Here is a 19,405-nt window from a genome sequence, read left to right as displayed (position 1 = left end):
CTGATATGGAGCCTTGCAGAACACCCTGAGGGGGTGTTTTTTTTTTTTTTTTTTTTTGGCTCTCCCCCCCCCCCCCCCCCCCCCCCCCCCCCAAGCAGAGAAATAATATGCACCATTTGAAGAGATGCTAACTCTTTGCTTTCTATTGGATAAGTAGGATTTAAGCCATTGTAGGGCACTGCTGCTAAAGCCATACTTTTAAAGTTTGTAAACAAGCAATGCATGGTTTACAGAGTCAGAGGTCACAGAAAATTCCTGCCACCTTATTTCTCTTGTCTAATGATGTACCTATTTTCTCAGTGAAACTGTTTACTGCGTGTATGGTGTTTTTCCACTGCTGAAAACCAAATTGATTGTGTAGAATAACAGAATATTTTGCAATGAAGTTTTGAATTCGTGCAACAGCAAGTTTTTCAAATATTTTAGATAGGACTGGGAGAATCGAGATAAGACGATAATTTTCCATGATCTCTCTTGATCCCTTCTTGAAGAGTGGTTTGACTTCAGCATATTTCAGGATCTCTGGGAAACAGCCCTCTTAAAAACATTGATTTATAATTTGAGTTAGTGGGTTTGCAATTCTGTTGTGTACAACTTTAATAACTTTGGTGGGTATTCCATCCCAGCCTGCCTATTTTTTGTTTCTTGATGCTAGAGAAGCATTTTCTACATCCTCCACAGAAACTTTTAAGTTTTGTAAAGTTTTCAGAGTTTTTACTTATGCCAAAGGGATTTACTTTTTTGTGATAATCTGCTACATCTACATTAGACTTTGCTACATTTATAAAGAATCCATTAAAGTACTCTGATATTTGAGTTGTATTTACAATAATATTTCCTTCAATGTCAATTTTTGAACCTAACTCTGATTTAATGACTGACCACACAGCCTTTGTCTTATTTTTATGATTTAAAATTAGTCTGTCATTTGCCAGTTTTTTGCTGCCCCGACATCTCTTTTAAATATGGTTTTATAGAGTCTAACATATTTAATGAAATCAGTATGTTTATTATATTTTAGTTCTCTGTGCAGTTGCCTTTTCCTTACAATGGAAATTTTTATGCACTGGGTAATCTACTTTACTTTATTTGTTATTCTATTGCTGTAAAGTCTAGATGGAAATGTTTCATTAAAGGCACCAGGAAAACTATGTAGGAATTTCTTCAAGTTCTCAGCACTTGAGTTACAATGATCAAAAGGCCATGTTGTCTCTTTTAGCTTCTCACTAAATGTTAGCAAGTTTTCTTTCCTAAAGTTCCAGCTCGTATGGGTTCTAATATGTGAAATGTTCCTGTCTGTCTGTGGCAGCACAATGAACAATGCACAATGATCTGAAATACCTAGATCTAGACAAAATTTATACACATCTTCATATACATAATTAATTAGAACATTGTCAATATATGTTGCTGAGTGCCCATTGTCTCTGGTAGATTCAAAAAAATTAAATTTGAAACCATATTTCTTTACTAAGTCAGTGAATCTTGAAGCATGGCTATTATCACATGTGATATGAATATTAAAATCATCAGCTATTACAATTTTTTTCTTTTTTCTCTACAAGGGTCTTCTATCATAATATGAAGCTTAGATAAGAATAATTCTGCTGTTAACGTCCCTGGAATTCTGTATATTGAGATTATTATAACATTTGCTAGTGATTCTACTATTTCTACACAACAGCTCTCAAACACACATTCTTCATTTAAATAATTAAAACAGTTTCTGGTCTCATAGTTTATATCACTATGTAGAAGTGTACATGAGCCTCCACGTGATGTGTTTCTCTTGCAAAAGCTACTTGTTAATCTGAAGTTCCCTATTTTGTTTAGAATTTTAATTGTTTCCTCAGTAAACCAGTGCTCATTTAAACAAATAACTCTAATATTTGCACATTCTGACAGAATGATTTCCAATTACTCTATTTTGGAGCTTTTATTGATTGAAGCATCAGGGTTTAAACCATTTATCTTCCAGTGGATAACATACCTACTTTGACTATTAGTTATGGGCTTTAGCACATTTCTTGCCACATAATGGTTTGGTTTTATCTTTCTTAATGCTACGTCAGTTTTTCACACCCATCACTACATATCAGTTTCCCTTATTTTTTATGACCTGACAAGTATCTAGGAACATCTTACTGAATATTTTTGAGCCCAACCTATTCAGATGTAGACCATCTTTGGCAAGATACTTTGCCCTTAGAAATTTGTTGGGGTCAATGAAAATGACTCCAAGTTTATTGCAATGTTCCTTAGTATTCCCGTTTATTCTCTGCACATAGCTGTCACTCACCAATCTCCTGTACACAATGCCACTTACTATTACTCTGATATATGAGTAGAGTCTTCTGGCCATGTGAGATATAGAAATGTGAACAATGGACTGTTTGCCAATACATTCAGGCCATCAGGACAGAAATGAGGGAGGTCATAAATTCCACTGATGTCAATTTCACATTTGACAATCCATCATACAGATGTGTAATACAAAGCCATTTCATTGTTCACATTTCAAATGAAATATCAAATGCTTCCTGCTAGTGAATCACTTAAAAAATCTGAGGTAAGAGGGGAACCATCTTCCCTTGTTCGATATTCAGTAAAGCAAGTTTTCTTGTGAATAATCATAAATTCCTTAGGCCTAGTTCCTCAGGAAGTATTTATTATTTAAATAAATTCCAGAGAAAATTATTAGCTATCATTATTATACTGGAATCCTATCATGAAGGAAAATTCCTATAAATGTAATCAAGTATGTGGCTACTGGAAAACATTTGAATATTTTACGTGCCACCTTCAACAGTAAAAATCATGATTACTTTTCACTTTTTGACAATAATTCTGGAACTGAAAATGAATACTTACACATCCATTGCATAATGTCTTAGTTTCCTCCAATCAATTCCTGGGTTTGTACGGACTGTTGTCACACAGTTAAGAGGGGTTTCTCCCTCATGTGGAAACAATTCAAGACCAAGTTTATGAACACCAGCACGAACTCTCTCAGCAGTTTCATGATGCCTCTTCCATCGTTTTTCCAGCCCTTCTTCTACAATTTCAGCTAGAGCTTCACGCAGTGCAAAAAGAAGATTCATAGACAAAGTATAGTGATACCTGAAACAAAAACAAGAGTAAATATTTACCAAGTATGCACATCAAAAGAGTGTACAAAATTAAATTTCAGGAAGGAACACGCAAAATATCAGGTTCCCAAGTACTTAATCTGCCTGAGATCAAATGTCTTATTTCATATTATATGTACCTTTAAGTAACTCTCTTAACAGTCCCAGATCACCAAAATATCTATCTCTCTTAAATCTTTAACTAAAAGCTGATACAGCCCCTGATAATCGTATATTCTGATACACATCAAATTATAAACATGCATGCAAAGAAAAGCAGTTCTGACATTGCACTTGTTTATACTGTAACGTTAGAAGCAAATACTTAAAATACAATGTATATTGTCACAAAGTGTATTAATATTGTCATTATAAACTGACTTATATAAATCAAGAAAGACTTACAAAAATACAACTCAGATGACTTCACTTTGTGTAGAATGTGATAAAAATTGGATACAATATGGCAAAAATAAAACATGGTTTCGAAAAGAGACTTTATTTTAAAATGAAAAATTAATGTATTAGTTTTAAATAGCTCAAGTAATGTGATTACTCTGTAGTGAGGTTTGCTGTTAATGATGGTGACTATGGCCTCCATAAAGGTGAATGCCCTTTTTCTAACTGATCTGTTCTCGTAACAACAAGAGAGACTGACAGAGAACAGCCTCCTGAAAGTATCAAAGAGGTGGTAGGCTGTGTTTCACCTCAGCAGAATAAGCAGGCTGCTTTGTGTTCTGAATTTTTTGCAGTTAAAGATGTTCACTGGTGAGAGAAGTACATTTTATTTATGTAGCTTTTCTTTATAAGATTCAATCATCACTAATTACACTAGTGTAAGCATCTGTGCACACATTAAGAATGTCACCTCTACAGATTTATGAAACATTCCCCAAGGAGAATGCATAGTGATCTATGGTTGCACATCACACACAGATACATGGATATTTCTTTGAGTCTGTACTTCTTAATAAATCAATACATATCTGCTGTCACTTTGCAAGTTAAACTATGATGCCACCATTCATATTGAGCACAGTACACATTTTGTCTGTCACTGTAAATAGTCCCTCCTATGTTGAGTAATTTGGGTTACACATGTGGCTGGTTATTTTATTTTTCACCACTTCTATGAAACCTTCTTTACCCTCAACTTGTTAATATCTCTCTTCTTGTGGTTGTGCAAAGGAAAGTAAGTGGGGGGAAAGGTGTATTTGTACTCCTTTTATTGTAGTATCTTAGCCACATAATCACTTTAAAATTTCTGTGGTATTTTCCTCAACATAGTTACTGTGGTAAACTCACAAGTTTTGAACATAAATTATGAGAAATATCAAGCAGAACTTACTGTGCAGGGTATGTTTTACAGGAACAGAATTTTTGGCAGGCAGCAGCTCATTATTTAACAAGCAGGATTTTTTATATTTGATGGAAGGCTTTACATCTGTAAGGCCATGGACTAAAGCTGTTATAGGCAAAGTAACTTTCTCCATTTACAATGTATTATTAGAAACTGGAGAAAGTGCCCACAATTTAGATTTTAAGTAATTATTTTCATGTTGTGGAACAAGTCCTATAATCATTTATTCTAATAGAAAGAGAGAGAGAGAGAGAGCAGGGGGAATTTGTCACTTGTGCTGAAAACTTTACATGGGAAATAAGGATTTCATCAACAGTTCTCATAGTTCTAACACTATTGTATTAAACTGTCATTCTGAAATAACTGTCAGCAGGGTGTTATGTAGTGTACAGACATGAAATAATTGCATTTCATTATTCAAAACATTCATGACTGAAATCTTAATGAGTTGGAATAAGATGGAACTAAATTTTTTTAAAATTAAAGCACATACCCTCTGGGAACTTCAGGTCCCAAGCTCTTCCAGTTCTTAGCAAATTCCAAAGCATCCATATAGAAACTCTGGACTTTGGTCTTACGATTCATCATCTTCTTTCTGAAATAGAAAAAACGTATTCCTTTATGAGTACTCATATAGATTGCCACAGTTAGGTTTGTTTGAGTTATTGTTACAGTACACATTTAAGCTATTAATGCTGTAGGAAAGCTCTGGTAGAAAGTAAATACTCTTGGATTAAAGGAGACCATTCACACAAAGCAGAAATGTTGAGTCCAAGGTGCCGGTTGGCCGAACAATTCCAGTGCTGTGTTTCAGCAGGTGGATTAAATTGTGGTGGGTGTAGTGTCAGTTGGGCTTGGTAGAGGGAGAGAGAGGTGGGAGGCAGGGAGGGATTGGGTTTGGGTGGCTAATAGCTTGGAGGGAGGCAGCCAATTTGCTAGCTATGAACCAGGGAGGGAGGGGTGGCAGGTACACAGGCATGTGATGCACAGTTCCCAGAACTAGTGGGGAGTGCCACATGCTAAAGATGAAATAGAAAATATGTTTTGGAAGGGAGTGAGAGGTTGGAATAACTGGAAACCATTTGGTGGAGGGTGTGAGGACAGTGGTGTGATGGAAACTGAGGCCAGGATGATTATGGGAGTGGAGGATGCGTTGTAAGGATAACTCTCATCTGCATAGTTTATGGAAGTGGGTTATGGAGAGAAGGGACCGTATGGCCGAGGTTGAGAAGCAGTCATTGTAATTGAACATGTTGTGCTCTTGTGCTCAGCTACATGTTGTGCCACTGGGTGGTCAACTTTGTTCTTGACAACAGTTTGGCTGTGGCCATTCATCCTGGTGGAAAGCTGGTTGCCAGTCGTACTGACAAAAAGGCTGTGGAGTGTGTGCAGCAGAGCTGGTATATGACATGGCTGCTTTCACAGGAGGCCAGGTCTCTGATGGGGTAGGATAAGGCTGTGACAGGACTGGATCATGAGGTGTTGGCTAGGTAGATTGGGCAAGTTTTGCACCTTGGTCTACCACAGGGATGTGATCACTGTGGCAAGGGTCCCCCTCATCACCCAGTATCGATATGGACTATAACAGCTGAACCATATCCTTTGTTAGGGCATTGATTATCTCTCATTGTACCTTGAAATGAGGAAAATCCTATCTAAGATTCTTTCCACCTCCCCAAAGTGGTGTTCCATCACCTACCCAACCTACACAATACCCTAGTCCATTTCTATGCTGCTCCCACAACCAACCCCTTGCCACAGGAATCATATCCCTGTGGTTCACCAAGGTGCGAGACCTGCCAAATCCTCCAACTTAACTCCTCCTACTCTTGTCCTGTCACAGGCTTATCATGCCCCATTAGAGGCCAGGTCATCTGTGAAAGCAGCGATACCATTAGAGACCAGATTATATGCATTTGCAGGTCGCATATGTATCAGCATATTTGGTTCCTTTTCAGTGTTATTGTATATTTTAACTAAAAACTAATAATGATGCATATTTTCTCTCTATGTTTAGAATATTTTAAAAATCTAGCTCGATCTCATTTTGATGTCTCACAGAGTGACTGCGACCTACAACTGCATGCGATTGCCAACTGAGAGGCTACTGGCTAACGATCTCATTACTGAACAGGAACAGGCAGGCAGAGTCAATGCATCTGGTACCTGTGCCTATGCGTCTGGCGCTTGTGCCTCCAGTTGATCCCCTCCCCTGTCATACTGCACACCTAGGCCACAATTAAAGTAAATTACACAAGTTGTTAGTCACACGTACATTGCTTCAGTTTAGTTTTCTTCTTATTTATATGAAGTTTAACATGTTTACGTGTAGTGTGTAATGTGTTGTGCACCATCCTACCTGAAAAAAGAAATGTCATTTTGTGGCTAGCTGACCATCCTGGAACATTAACATATGACGAAAATGTTTGATATTGTTGAGTTAGTGAGAAAACTGTCTTGCTTAAAAAAAGTTTCAAGTAGACCAGCTTGCCAAGACAAGTCTTCATATCACAGGAATGCAGAAGAAAGGTCCATGACAACAACTTCTGACAGTAGCAAGTAGCAGTAGCAGGAATTTAACCTCCAAAGGTAACCAAAAAAAATTGCTTTAATGTGGATCTGTGTGAAGCATTCATTGCAGGCAGTATTCCTCTTCACAAACGTACAGACCATATCCTCAAAGGTTTCATGCATGAATATTGCTTAAATCAAAGCATACCAGATGAATCAACATTGCATAAAAATTACAAACTGGCAATTTGACTACAGGTTCTGGAAGAAATATACAATTAACTCAAGGCAACATTATTTGCATTTCAATTGACAAAACTACTGACGCTTGTGGCCGTTACATTGCAAATTTAATTGTTTATGCATTAAAACAACAGCCTTCCTCCTGCTATTTAGTGGCCTCCAAAGAACTTGAAAAGGCAAATCACCAGATTTGTGAATGTGGGCATTAGAAAAATATTTCCAGAATCTTCTCCAGATGAAAGTGTATTTGTGTTTCTCTCAGATGCTGCTCCCTATATGATCAAAGCGGGAAAAGCCCTCAAAGTATTTTATCCTAATTAGATTCATGTGATGTGTTTTGCCCCTGCAGTAAATCACCTTGCTGAAGAAGCACAATGCACATTTCAGAATGCAAAAAAAACTGATTTTATTTTAAGGCACCTTCTCACATCAAGACCTACAATGGGAAACCACCAAATGTGCCTTTACCTCCTGATCCAGTGGTAACTCATTGGGGTTCATCGGTTGAAGCTGAGTTGTTTTACAATGAACATTTCAATGGCATCAAAGGAATAGTAAAAGACTTTGATAGTGCAGAAGCTTTGGTAATATGCCAGTTTGAGGAAGCATTTAATGATTCCAATGTAAAAAAACATAGCTGTGATTATCACTCATTTTTCCCATATACATGTGAGCATTAAAAGGCTTGAAACTCAAGGTTTGGTGCTGAATGAATCTGTTCAGTTAATGAACAAAATACGTCTAGTGAACTCCTCACTGCCAGAGGTATTCCAAGGAAAAAAAAAATTTTTTAAAAAAAGAAAAAAAATTGACAACATTTTGAACAACCCCAGCTTGGAGTTCTTGTCCCAAATGGATAGTTTTATTAATGAGATGTGTGAACTTCTACCAGAAAAGTATGATCCTTTTCTGCTTGAAAAAATATTTTGAGTGATCGAAGACACAGTCTTACTACCGAACACTTAGAGCAGTACCTGACTGTTTTTTACAATAGTAGCAAAATGTAAAATAATTTGTAAATGATATTCAGTTGGTAATATTCATTAAACATTAACATTGTTCAAAAAATTCCTGATTGTATGTTGCTTTTGAAATAAAATATTATGGCGTTCTCATGCATGCCCCCCTGCATGTGATATGTCTCAGAGCTGGACCTGTGTACCGGTATATTGATTGTTTCACAGCCACTAACTTGCATCACATTCACTTGCTACTGAAAACAATAGCAAAGAAAGAACAGTATTTGAAACGCATTGTGCATATTCATTTTGCAATTTTTTAAAAACTGAACTCAAAAAGGACTGTGCCTAACCCCTATCACGAAGTATACAGGTATACAACTATATCTGAAACACAGTGTGCATCTTCTTTTTGCAATCTTTTAAAAACTATTCACAAAAAGGATCTTGCCTAACCCCTGCCACAAATTATACAGATAATATAGATCATGAGATCAGCATTCTAAATGTCCCATTTTTTTTTTGTTTGGCCACCGCTCTTCCACAAAATCGATATGCACAGGTCCAGCATTGAGATATATCACATGCAGTAACTACTGTGCTTTTTATTACTTTTTCCTGATTGTATTGACAGTTTTTATGGATATTTTAAGCATTTTTCACACATATTTGCATGCATATTTTGAGCTTTTTATCTTGCATGTAATCTGGTCTGTACATAACATATACTAAATCTACTGTGGACATTGCACAGCCTTTTATGTTGGTATGACTACCAACCAGCTGCCCACCAGGATGAATGGACACCACCAAACTGTAACCATGAACAAAGTCGACCACTTGGTGGCACAGGATGCAGCTGAGCACAGCATATTCAGTTTCAAAGGCTGCTTCCCATTCCAGGCTATCTGGAACCTTCCCTTCATCACCAGCTTCTTTGAACTGTGCAGATGGGAGTTATCATTACAATACAACTTTTCCTTCCATAATCATCCTGGCCTCAATCTCCAGTAACTCACTGTCCCCACACCTTCTACACACCAGTTTTCCATTCCACCATCCTGTCACCCCCTCTTAATTCATGTCGCATGTCATCTTCTGTGCAGCCTGCTCCCACCACCTCCGATAACCATGCATCAAATGCCTAGCCCATATACCTGCCACCCTTCCCTCTTGCATTCCTAGCCGGCAAACTGGCTGCCTCCCTCCAAGCTGTTAGCCACCCACCCCAAATCCCTCTCCATGCCTCCCACCTTTCTCACCCTCTAACCACCCCACCCTACAGTACACTCACCGCAACCCAATGTGCTTGCTGCATGCACTACTGCCATTAGATTAGTAAATGCGAGTCACCAGATAATGTGAAATATAGTAGTTACGCTGTCATCAGTGCTATGCATTCTCTATAGAAGGAATTATCAATAAATTCTCAATGAGACTAACAAGTCACCACTATACAGATTACACATAAAATGGACCATCCTTTGTTTGAATACACAACACAATGTAATTCTTGGGACTTTGGCACTTCTATACTCTTGCTGACTGAAGCTCTTGAGAACTCTTTTGTGCTCGACATACCACATGTTGTCACAATCTAACACCTGCCTTCTTCATGCATTCATCCAAATTTTAGTATGATTGATTCATACATTTTGTTCAGCAACCTCGTAATGAATGAAAATGCTCAGGCATGTAGAACAAGCTGCTTTATGTATAACTGCAGACTTACAGCTAAGATGAATTTGTCTCTCTTACACACTTTTTGATAAAGATACTTTCAAGTTTATTTCTTCCTTCATACTTTTTCTCTCTTTCCTTTCCTCTGTTAGACATATATCAGTGCTTTCAATTAACAATTAAGTTGTCACTTCACAAAAATGGAGCTGTCTGTCTGCTCATGTGTGTAATATTGTCCCCATTTCTGACCAATTAAAACAACATTTTTTTTTCTGGTGTATATGTCCCCTCATCACTTGATGCTCATCCATGAAAATAGTAGCAACCCATTATTTCCTGAATTACTTTATTAAATAATCTTCTCCTTTTTCCTGGCCTTATCCCATGTCTTCTCAGCGTCAGCCTGTTAATCTCACTTTGGCAGTATTAATCCTAGAGGGTGGCCTGTCACCACCTGTGAATCATGTAAATGAGGGCAGCTGTGGGTACCAGCCTGGTATTGATCTAGTTGGATCTGGGAAACTGACTAAAAACCACATATAGGCTGGCTGGCACACCAATCCTCACTATTAACTTGCCAGGTGGATTTGATATGGGGCTAGTGTGCTTCCTGAATTCAGGAAGCAGTGTGTTAATACCCACAACTATTCATTCTGATCCACTTAACTAAATAATAATACTACTACTACTAATAATAATAATGATAATGATGATAAGTGGTCCTGTGTCTACAATTAGATCTATACTCCACAAACCACCTTAAGGTACAAGGCAAAGAATACCCTTGATGCTGCTATGATAAACCTCCTTTCCTATAATGTTTGTGAATAGTTCATGGTGATACGAATTTGAGTTCCTCTGATTGTCCCATCATAGTCATTTTTGTGAAATGTATTTGGGAAGAAAGAATATGTTGCCTGGATATTTTCCAAATTTTAACAGCACAGCTCTCTATGATTGACAATGCTTGTCTAGTGACATCTGGATGATCATTTCTGTGATGCTCTAGTGCTTTCTAAGAAAATGTATAGAGAAACATAATACTCTTCATTGGATCATCTCTAATTTTTCTATTGATGTTACATGTTAAAATCTCAGACTAATGAACAGTACTCAAGGGTCAGTTGGATAAGGATTTTTCTAAGCTATCTCTTTTGTAGACATATTGTTTCCTTCGGATTTTTCCAGTGAATCTCAGTCTGAAGTCAGCTTTTCTTCCAACAACTTTTATGCAGTTGTTTCACTTTCGGCCACTCTGGGTTCATCCTACTAGATATTTTACATTTGTTGCTATTTTGAACGTTTTGTTATCAATTGTGTAGTGAAAAAAATAAAGAGTTTGTCTGAGTATTTGTGCAAAATGCATTACATTTACCTATCATGAGCTACAGTTACACAGTCAGTTTCTGTATCAAGTGCCAGTCTTCTGCTGATCTTCCTATTTTGTTATAATTTTCTGGCATTTTGGCTTTTCTATAAACAGCAGCAGCATCTGAAGCAGCTTCACAGATGTTACCCAGCAAATTATGTGTATGTTTTGTGAACAGTAATACTTTTTCCTTGAAGTACACCCAAAATTACTTTTATGTGTAATGATTTTGTTCACTTAGGATTGATATATTGAGTTCTATCTATCAGTATGTCTTGAATCCAGTCATGAAGTTGATATGATGTTCTGTAAGCTTGTAATTTGTTCACTAGGTGAAAGTGGATAATTGTCTAAAATGCCTTCTGAAAGCCAAGGAAAATTGAACAACCTGAGCACTGGTGTCTATTGACTTCTGAATCTCATGGATGAACATAATTAGCTGAGTTTCATAATGCTGCTGTTTGAAGAACCCATGTTTACTTCTACAGAAGATATTTTTGGTCTCCATAAAAATCATAATGTGGGAGCATAAAACTTCTTTCACAGTGCTACAACTGATTGATTTCTTTGTTATTAACTTACTCTTGTACATATATGTGCAATGTCTCTTCTTGAAAGGAGGAGTGTGCTGAGTCTTAGACCAATCACTTGGAACAATTTTTTCTCCAGCAGTGTTTGAAAACTGCTGTAAGGAGTGGAGCATTTTTTTTAATAATCTGCATAATATTCTATAGGTTTGCAACAGGTTCAGTGACCTTATTCTGCTGAGTGACTAGTTGATTTTCTATTTCATGATCACTTTTCAATATATATAATTTCAGCATTTGTGCAAGGATTGAAAGGAGGGATTGTATTATGATCTTCACAGTGAAATAACTGTGGAAGATTGCATTCAGAGCCCACCTCTATTCCACCCTCCATTTTGGTGCATGGCCACTGAGTAACTGTATAAATAACTTTGATCAATTTACTGAACTTATGGTAAGGTCAAAACTTCTTAGAACTTTTTGTCACACTGATTGGCAGAATTTGATTTTCAGATCCTTTGTATGTTTTTCACACTGTTATTCTTACATTAATTTTGATTTTCATAGCTACCAGGAGATCTGAGGTGTTACTGTAATGAGTTAAGTTTCTAACTAACTGTCAAGGAAAGTAAAGGGAAGTGCATTGCCATAAAAATACCTGTGCATGGAAGTTGTTCAGTTTATGTAAGTTTCCCAGGCTATAGCTGGCTAGCTTTTCCAACTCCTTAGGCAGGTGACCTATAAAAGCATCAGTCTACCATGTTTCAGCAAGCTTTGAGACTTACCTTAGCCTTGGTTGTTTCTCATTCAGAGCCTGCTGTAACTTCACTAGATAATATGACTTTCTTTATGGCAATAAGTGCACCACTGCCATTGGTATTAGCCTATCCCACCACTGATGTTTTGTGCTCCAATTGTAACCCTGAGATTTCACTATTGCCCATTTCTGGTTACAACCAGCATTCTATTCCTGTGACTATGTGAGCATTACAGTTAGTATTGAGAATATTTCTGGGACCCTACCATGGATTATCCCACAGTTAATTAACATTTCCTCTTTTGATTTTCTGTGAATAATGCTCTTCTCTGTGATTAATGTGCTTTCTGAATACTGTGCTTAATTCAGCACTGAGCTCCTGTAATCACATGTTCATGCCACACATACTCTGCTAGTTGAGTAGCTCCTGTGACTAGTGCACCCTTGACCTATGGAAGATCAAGAAATCCAATCAAAGATAATTGCAAACTCATCTGAGGATTTCGTTTCAGCTCTCAACGTTACAAACAAGAGCACCACAGCTGTTTCAGAGTATGAAGCTTCAAATTACAAGTTAGCTATCTTCATCAGTTCAGCCAGTTATGTACTGTAAATGAAGAAGGCTTTTGGACACAGGCAGCAGATGTTGTAATGCCTAGTGCACATTAGTCTCCCTTTTCAAACTGCCAGCTATTTCCCTCAGTGGCACCATCACTTGCTTGATGACCAACTTTCTGAGCTTCTCCAGACTTTGTGTGAAGGTGGTCGAAGGTACAGGAAAGTGGTCAGAAGTCCAGACAAATGAGGAATCCTTTCCTGGCTCAGATGTGCTTTCAACAATGGACAGAACTTTGTATCTATTGGTGAGGTGTAAGGTGACAGCTGTGGAGCCAGTACTTACTTTCATCTTTTGTTCAGAGATTCATAGCTCCAACTCAGTGTCTGCCAGTGTCCCAGTGTCCACCAGTTAGGCTTGGGTGAAGACAAAATGTCCAAATCATGCTTATCAAAACACACAGTAGTATGAGAGATCAGAGGCAAAGCCAGATGCACCAAAACTGTGACATTCATAACCATTGGTGCTCCCAGTGCTGCTGCAGTTAATACTACAAAGTTGTTAAGTGTGGCCAATGCAACTTTTAACTGTTTCCTCACGGCAGCCTATCACCTTGTATTCTCACACAAGAAGAACAGTTTGTGTACAACTCCACAATGCAAAATTTAAGCTTCCAGACAATGTTTCCTGCACTCATTGTACATGCTTATTTGAAATATACAGGAAAATGAAATACAAAGAAAATTTGGTTTCTACTTACACTGCACGAGGACCAAATGTAATTGGTGCAAGACCAGTTGGTCCTCCAAGTGCCTTCTGTGTGCCAGCAAACGCAACATCGATGTCCCATTTGTCAACAAATATTGGAACTCCACCTACTCCTACTACTGTATCCACAATCAGAAGACAATTGTATCTGCAAAATACATCAATATGGAATTTGAGAAATAAGATTACAAAAACATATGTACTAGTTTGTATTAGTTGTACAAGTAAGTTCCAGATACCTATTATTTATAGCAAATGGCTACACAAAATGTCAATTGAAATTCAAGACATTACACAAAAGAACCTAGAAAGTGAATGAACCAAAAGCTCTGACTTCCTTGGTGAGAAAAGAAACAGTGATACTTCACAGTGTTACTAGCATGGAAAAACAATGTAATGACATTAAAAAGGGTGCAGTACAGGCAGCAGAAAAACACTAGCACTGAAAAAGGCAACCATAGATAACAGGTGATATACTGGAATTCATAAAAAACAACAAAAATGTAAAAATGTTGAAAGTGTACAGCAAAAATGTAGCTTTCTCAGACATGAAGTTAGCCAGAAACATAGAATAGTTGAAGAAGAATTGACACAAAATCAAAACATGGTAATATAAATTCTGCACATAGACTAATAAAAATCACATTTGGGAGTAAAGAACAAGGGGAATGATGAAGAGATGAGAAAGGTGACTGGGTAATGGAAGCAGAAATTAGGTAAGTAGACGGAAATGAAACTTGGAGAAGCTTTAGAGAAATTGAGCCAACTGAAAATGATGATGAGGAACTCTTATAGGCATCAGACCAAAGAAATGAGTACGAGAAACTAGGGGAGTTGTATGAGATTATGAAAATAATTTAATTTTTATACTTTCTATGCAAGCAAGAATTGGTACATATGAAAGTTTCTGCACAATTGGCCTACAAAGGTCTCAAAAAATATAGAAGTTAATTATTGAAGAATGGAGGGCAAAATTGAAAGTACATTGGGAGAGGATCAATTCAGTTTTAGCAAAGGTAGGGACGCTGAATGAGCAAATTTAGCATTGTGGCTATTAAAAAAAAGAAAGATTTAGAAGAAACATGGGAATATACAGTACTTTCACAGATTTTGTGAAGATTTTCATTAATCTGGATGGAATTTATTTCATTCATATTAACAAAAGCATTCTAAAAACATTTTGCATTTTTAGGAAGTGGGTGGTCAACTACAATGGTAAGTCAGTTATTATCTGCAATTTAGTTATATTTTTGTTTATTTTGGTAGTACTGTCATTTTCCATCGATGACACATGCTTTGTTTATTTGTTGTTAATCTTTGCAATTTTCAAGCTGCTAGGTTAGTTTCATTATTGCTGCCATGCTGTTAATCATGGCTGCTCCACTGTCTATTTGAACCAAAGAAGAGCAACGTTTAGTGACCTATTTTTTGTGGTCGTAAGGCATATCAGGGGCCGAAATTCATTGAAGACTTTCAGTACAGTATGGGAACAGTGTTTTGCCACAATGGACTGTCTATGAATGGATTGAAAAATTCCGAAATGGTCGCACAAGTGTTACGCATGATGAAGGAGCCGGACGACCGTTTACCGCCACAAATGAAGAAACCATTGAGTGTTCACGTGAAATGATTCTCTTAGACAGACGATTAACTATTGACGAAGTGGCACACCATCTGCAAATTAGTCATGGTTCTGCCTACGAAATCATCCACAACAGACTTGAGTTTCATAAAGTTTGTGCAAGATGGGTTCCAAAACAACTCACACAGTTGCATAAACAAATGCACTTGGACATCTGCAAAAAACATTTGGATCACTATGGTAATGAAGGGGACAACTTATTAGACAGGATCATTACTGGTAACAAAATGTGGCTCCATCATTACAAGCTGGAGAATAAATGGCAGAGTATGGAATGGGAACATCCAAATTTGCTGAGCAAGAAAAAGTTCAAGATCCAACCGTCGACAGGAAAACTGATGCTTATGGTTTTTTGGGACACACAAGGTCCAGTACTGGAACATTAAGGGGAAAGGGACACAACAGTAAACAGTGTGTGTTGCAGTGAGATGCTTACTGCCAGGTTAAAGCCTGAAATTTGAAGCAAATGCTAAGGGTTGCTGTCAAAAGGTGTTGTGTTGTTGCACGACAATGCCTGTCTGCATACTGCTGCCCACACTGCTGAAACACTCCAGAAACTCAAATTGGAAGTATTGGATCATCCTCCATATGGTCTCAATCTTGCCCCTTCTGACTATCACTTGTTTGGTCCACTCAGACAGGCATTAAGAGGCCATCAATTTGCCTCAGATGAAGCAGTGAAAGAAGCTGTGCATTCCTGGATTGCATCTCAACCGAGAACCTTCTTTTATGAGGGCATCAGGAAACTTGTACAATGATCGACCAAGTGTGTTAAAATGCAGGGAGACTATGTTGAAAAATGACGTTAATTTTCTGTTTGATTACAATAAAATTTTATAACTACTTTGCAGATAATAACTGACTTACCCTCGTACAAGGATAGAATAGTGATACATTTTCTTTCTGCATAGCAGACTGGAGTAGTCTGCACAGGTGGAATGATGCATGGTGCCAAAACAAGCGAAGATGAAGGGTATGGTTTCTCAGTGTCCCTATTGGTATTTGATTTGCATATTGAAGAGTCAGTGAGGGAAGTAAAGGGTTACCTCGATGTAGGTGTTCTTTGTCACAGACAAGAATTTACTGCGACACAGTCTGCTGGTAGTATAGTAAGAGTTTCTGAAAATTGACAGGAATTGAGTGGGGAGCATTATGAAATGGAACATGTGCCGCATTATGGGTATAATATGATAATATGTAAAAATTAAACTGAGGTAACAGTGTCTGCTGCAGATGGATTTGTTGGATGGCTGATGGTTGAACTTGGGGAAAGAGACCCTAAAAGAGATTTTTGAATGAAGTCATTACCACCATCTGACTAAATATTTATTATTAATTTATTTTGCTATCATGATTTTTTAACTGTTAAGCCATTTTCAAGTGCAAACATGAAAAAACCAATAAATATGACATATCATTCAGACATGCCCTAAATCAAGGAAAAAACATTAACATAAAAGATGTGTTTCAATACTGCTATCTTGAAAGTTGAATGGACAGAGAAAGAAGATGCAAGAAAAAATGTAGTAGCATGCAGGACTTAAGGCAAAAAGACTTTATGTAAAATGAAACAGCACTTATCACCAAAATTATAAACCCTGAGATCAGAAAAAGATTAATGAAAACTATAAATTGCATATTGCACAATGAATACATTGTAGAAGGTATCAGATTGTGGGCAGTGATTAATAAGGGGATTCACTCATTGTGTTTGTGTAAAATAAATATGACTGATCACTCACATTGTTGTGGCCAGGTGCAATGTGATCCACAAGTAACTTCTCTCTCGAAATTTTTAAATGGTCAAAATGAATCCATTGAAGATTGCTTAAAACAGGATTTACAGAATGCATGAAAATATTCATCCACATTGAAAAAGTGATAAGTACTTGAAAAAAGAATAAATTCAAAAGAAAGTATTATTTGTAATTATTTCCCTGCTCCTAAAGAAAAGATCCATTCAAAACCTCATGAACCTGTGTTGACATTATTCACAGCAAATACTAACAACAAGTGCAGGAATCTGTTATCATATAGGCCTACTGAACAATTAAATGTTGTGAATGTGAGGTTTAAGTCTGCCAATGACGAAAAAATCAACCTCAAATACGTGAGCTTAACAAGTAACCTACAGTGAAGAATTTTAATGTCAATTCAGTGCCAGATAAAAGCGAAATATGTATATTAGGTGATAGGCATGCCAAAGGAGTAGCCAGTACAACGATAGCTATGCACTCTCGCTACAAAATTACGAGTGTTGGAAATCAGGTTACAGTTACATTCTCAGCAAGTACACCAAGTCCTTTCATCCTTACATGTATTTTTTCATCATTACTAACTTTACAACAGGAGTGGGTATACAATGTAAAAGGCATGTTTCTATATACATAACTAGGTCTCGATTGGGTCTTAGCATCTATTTCACAATGCCAGGTCTTGTAAGCGATGACATCTCGGTCGGCGAATGATTCCAATCTAGGTAGAGAGGCATTCTCACATCGGATGATAGTGAGAGTAAACCAACCACTTCCAGTACTCCCTGTGGCAACATCGAGACTGAAATTACTCGACATCCGCGGAAAAAAATCGGACCCTTCAATATGACACTTTGTGCACTTCCATTTGTGCCAAGTTTATTCTCCAGGCTTATAATGTGTTTGTAGACAGGCATGGCTGTGGCAATGTCGAGACTGAAATTAACTCGACATCCGCAGAAAAAAATTGGACCATTCAATATGACACTTTGTGCAGTTCCATTTGTGCCAAGTTTATTCTCCAGGCTTATAATGTGTTTGTAGACAGGCATGCAATGGTGACACTGATGATACACACGTCGATGAGGCATAGTGCTTCAATGCTGTTGCAGATATAGCTCACAGTGGAATGATTCTGCTGGCTGCATTGGCCGCTTTTATACTGAGCTGTGAGGGTCAGCGCGGGAGTGTTATCCCGTATGCATGCTCTAGTCGTACTAGGAGCACGCGTACCCGCGGGCAAGCCGGGCCAGCGGATTGCATCATGCAGGCTCGCAGGCACTCAGCGGCCAACGTGGCACTATGTTTTCAATTTTTTTCCAATTGTTGCATCCTTGAGCCCCCGTTGACCAGATGTATGTCTAGCGAGTGGCGGGTGACACTACAGATCAGACTTTATTAATAATTATAGTACAGGGTTCCATCACCAGTTACAGTTACATTCTCAGCAAGTACACCAAGTCCTTTCATCCATACATGTATTTGTAAAGTTAATAATGATGAAAAAATACATGTATGGATGAAAGGACTTGGTGTACTTGCTGAGAATGTAACTGTAACTGGTGATGTAATCCTCTACTATAATTATTAATAAAGTGTGATATGTAGTGTCAGCTGCCAATCGCTAGATGTACATCTGGTGAACGGGGGCTCAATGATGCTACAATTGGAAAAAAATCAAAAACATAGTGCCACGTTGGCCGCTGAGTGCCTGTGAGGCTGCATGATGCAATCCGCTGGGCCTGCTTGCCCGCGGGTACGCATGCTCCTAGTATGGCCCTCACAGCGGCTAAGTCCATTATCAGTGCTCTTACGTAATCAAGGCCATGCGCTCAGTATAAAAGTGGCCAACATAGACCAGTGGAATCATTCCGCTGTGAGCTATATCTGCAACAGCATTGAAGCACTGTGCCTTGTATCATCAACATCGCCATTGCATGCCTGTCTACAAACACATTGTAAGCCTGGAGAATAAACTTGGCACAAATGGAACTGCACAAAGTGTCATATTGAATCGTCCGATTTTTTTCCACGGATGTCGAGTTAATTTCAGTCTCGACATTGCCACAGGGAGTACTGGAAATGGTTGGTTTACTCTCGCTATTGTCTGATGTGAGAATGCCTCTCTACCTGGATTGGAATCATTTGCCG

General features: G+C 37.8%; 1 protein-coding gene across 1 annotated transcript in view; it reads right to left on the bottom strand.

The window, feature by feature from the left end:
* Positions 1–19,405, bottom strand: part of LOC124789951 (alanine--glyoxylate aminotransferase-like) — a 113,641-nt gene that overhangs the window by 13,371 nt on the left and 80,865 nt on the right. The window contains exons 4-6 of the mRNA XM_047257480.1: positions 13,851–14,006; positions 4,982–5,083; positions 2,872–3,120 (exon numbers count right to left, since the gene is read on the bottom strand). Coding sequence (XP_047113436.1) covers positions 2,872–3,120; positions 4,982–5,083; positions 13,851–14,006 — 507 coding nt within the window. The remainder of the gene's footprint in view (positions 1–2,871; positions 3,121–4,981; positions 5,084–13,850; positions 14,007–19,405) is intronic.

Source organism: Schistocerca piceifrons, chromosome 3, assembly GCF_021461385.2.
Source record: "Schistocerca piceifrons isolate TAMUIC-IGC-003096 chromosome 3, iqSchPice1.1, whole genome shotgun sequence".
Classification (NCBI taxonomy): Eukaryota; Metazoa; Arthropoda; class Insecta; order Orthoptera; family Acrididae; genus Schistocerca; species Schistocerca piceifrons.
The sequence above is the reverse complement of the archived record's forward strand: the minus strand, read 5'-3'. Positions and strand labels throughout refer to the sequence as shown.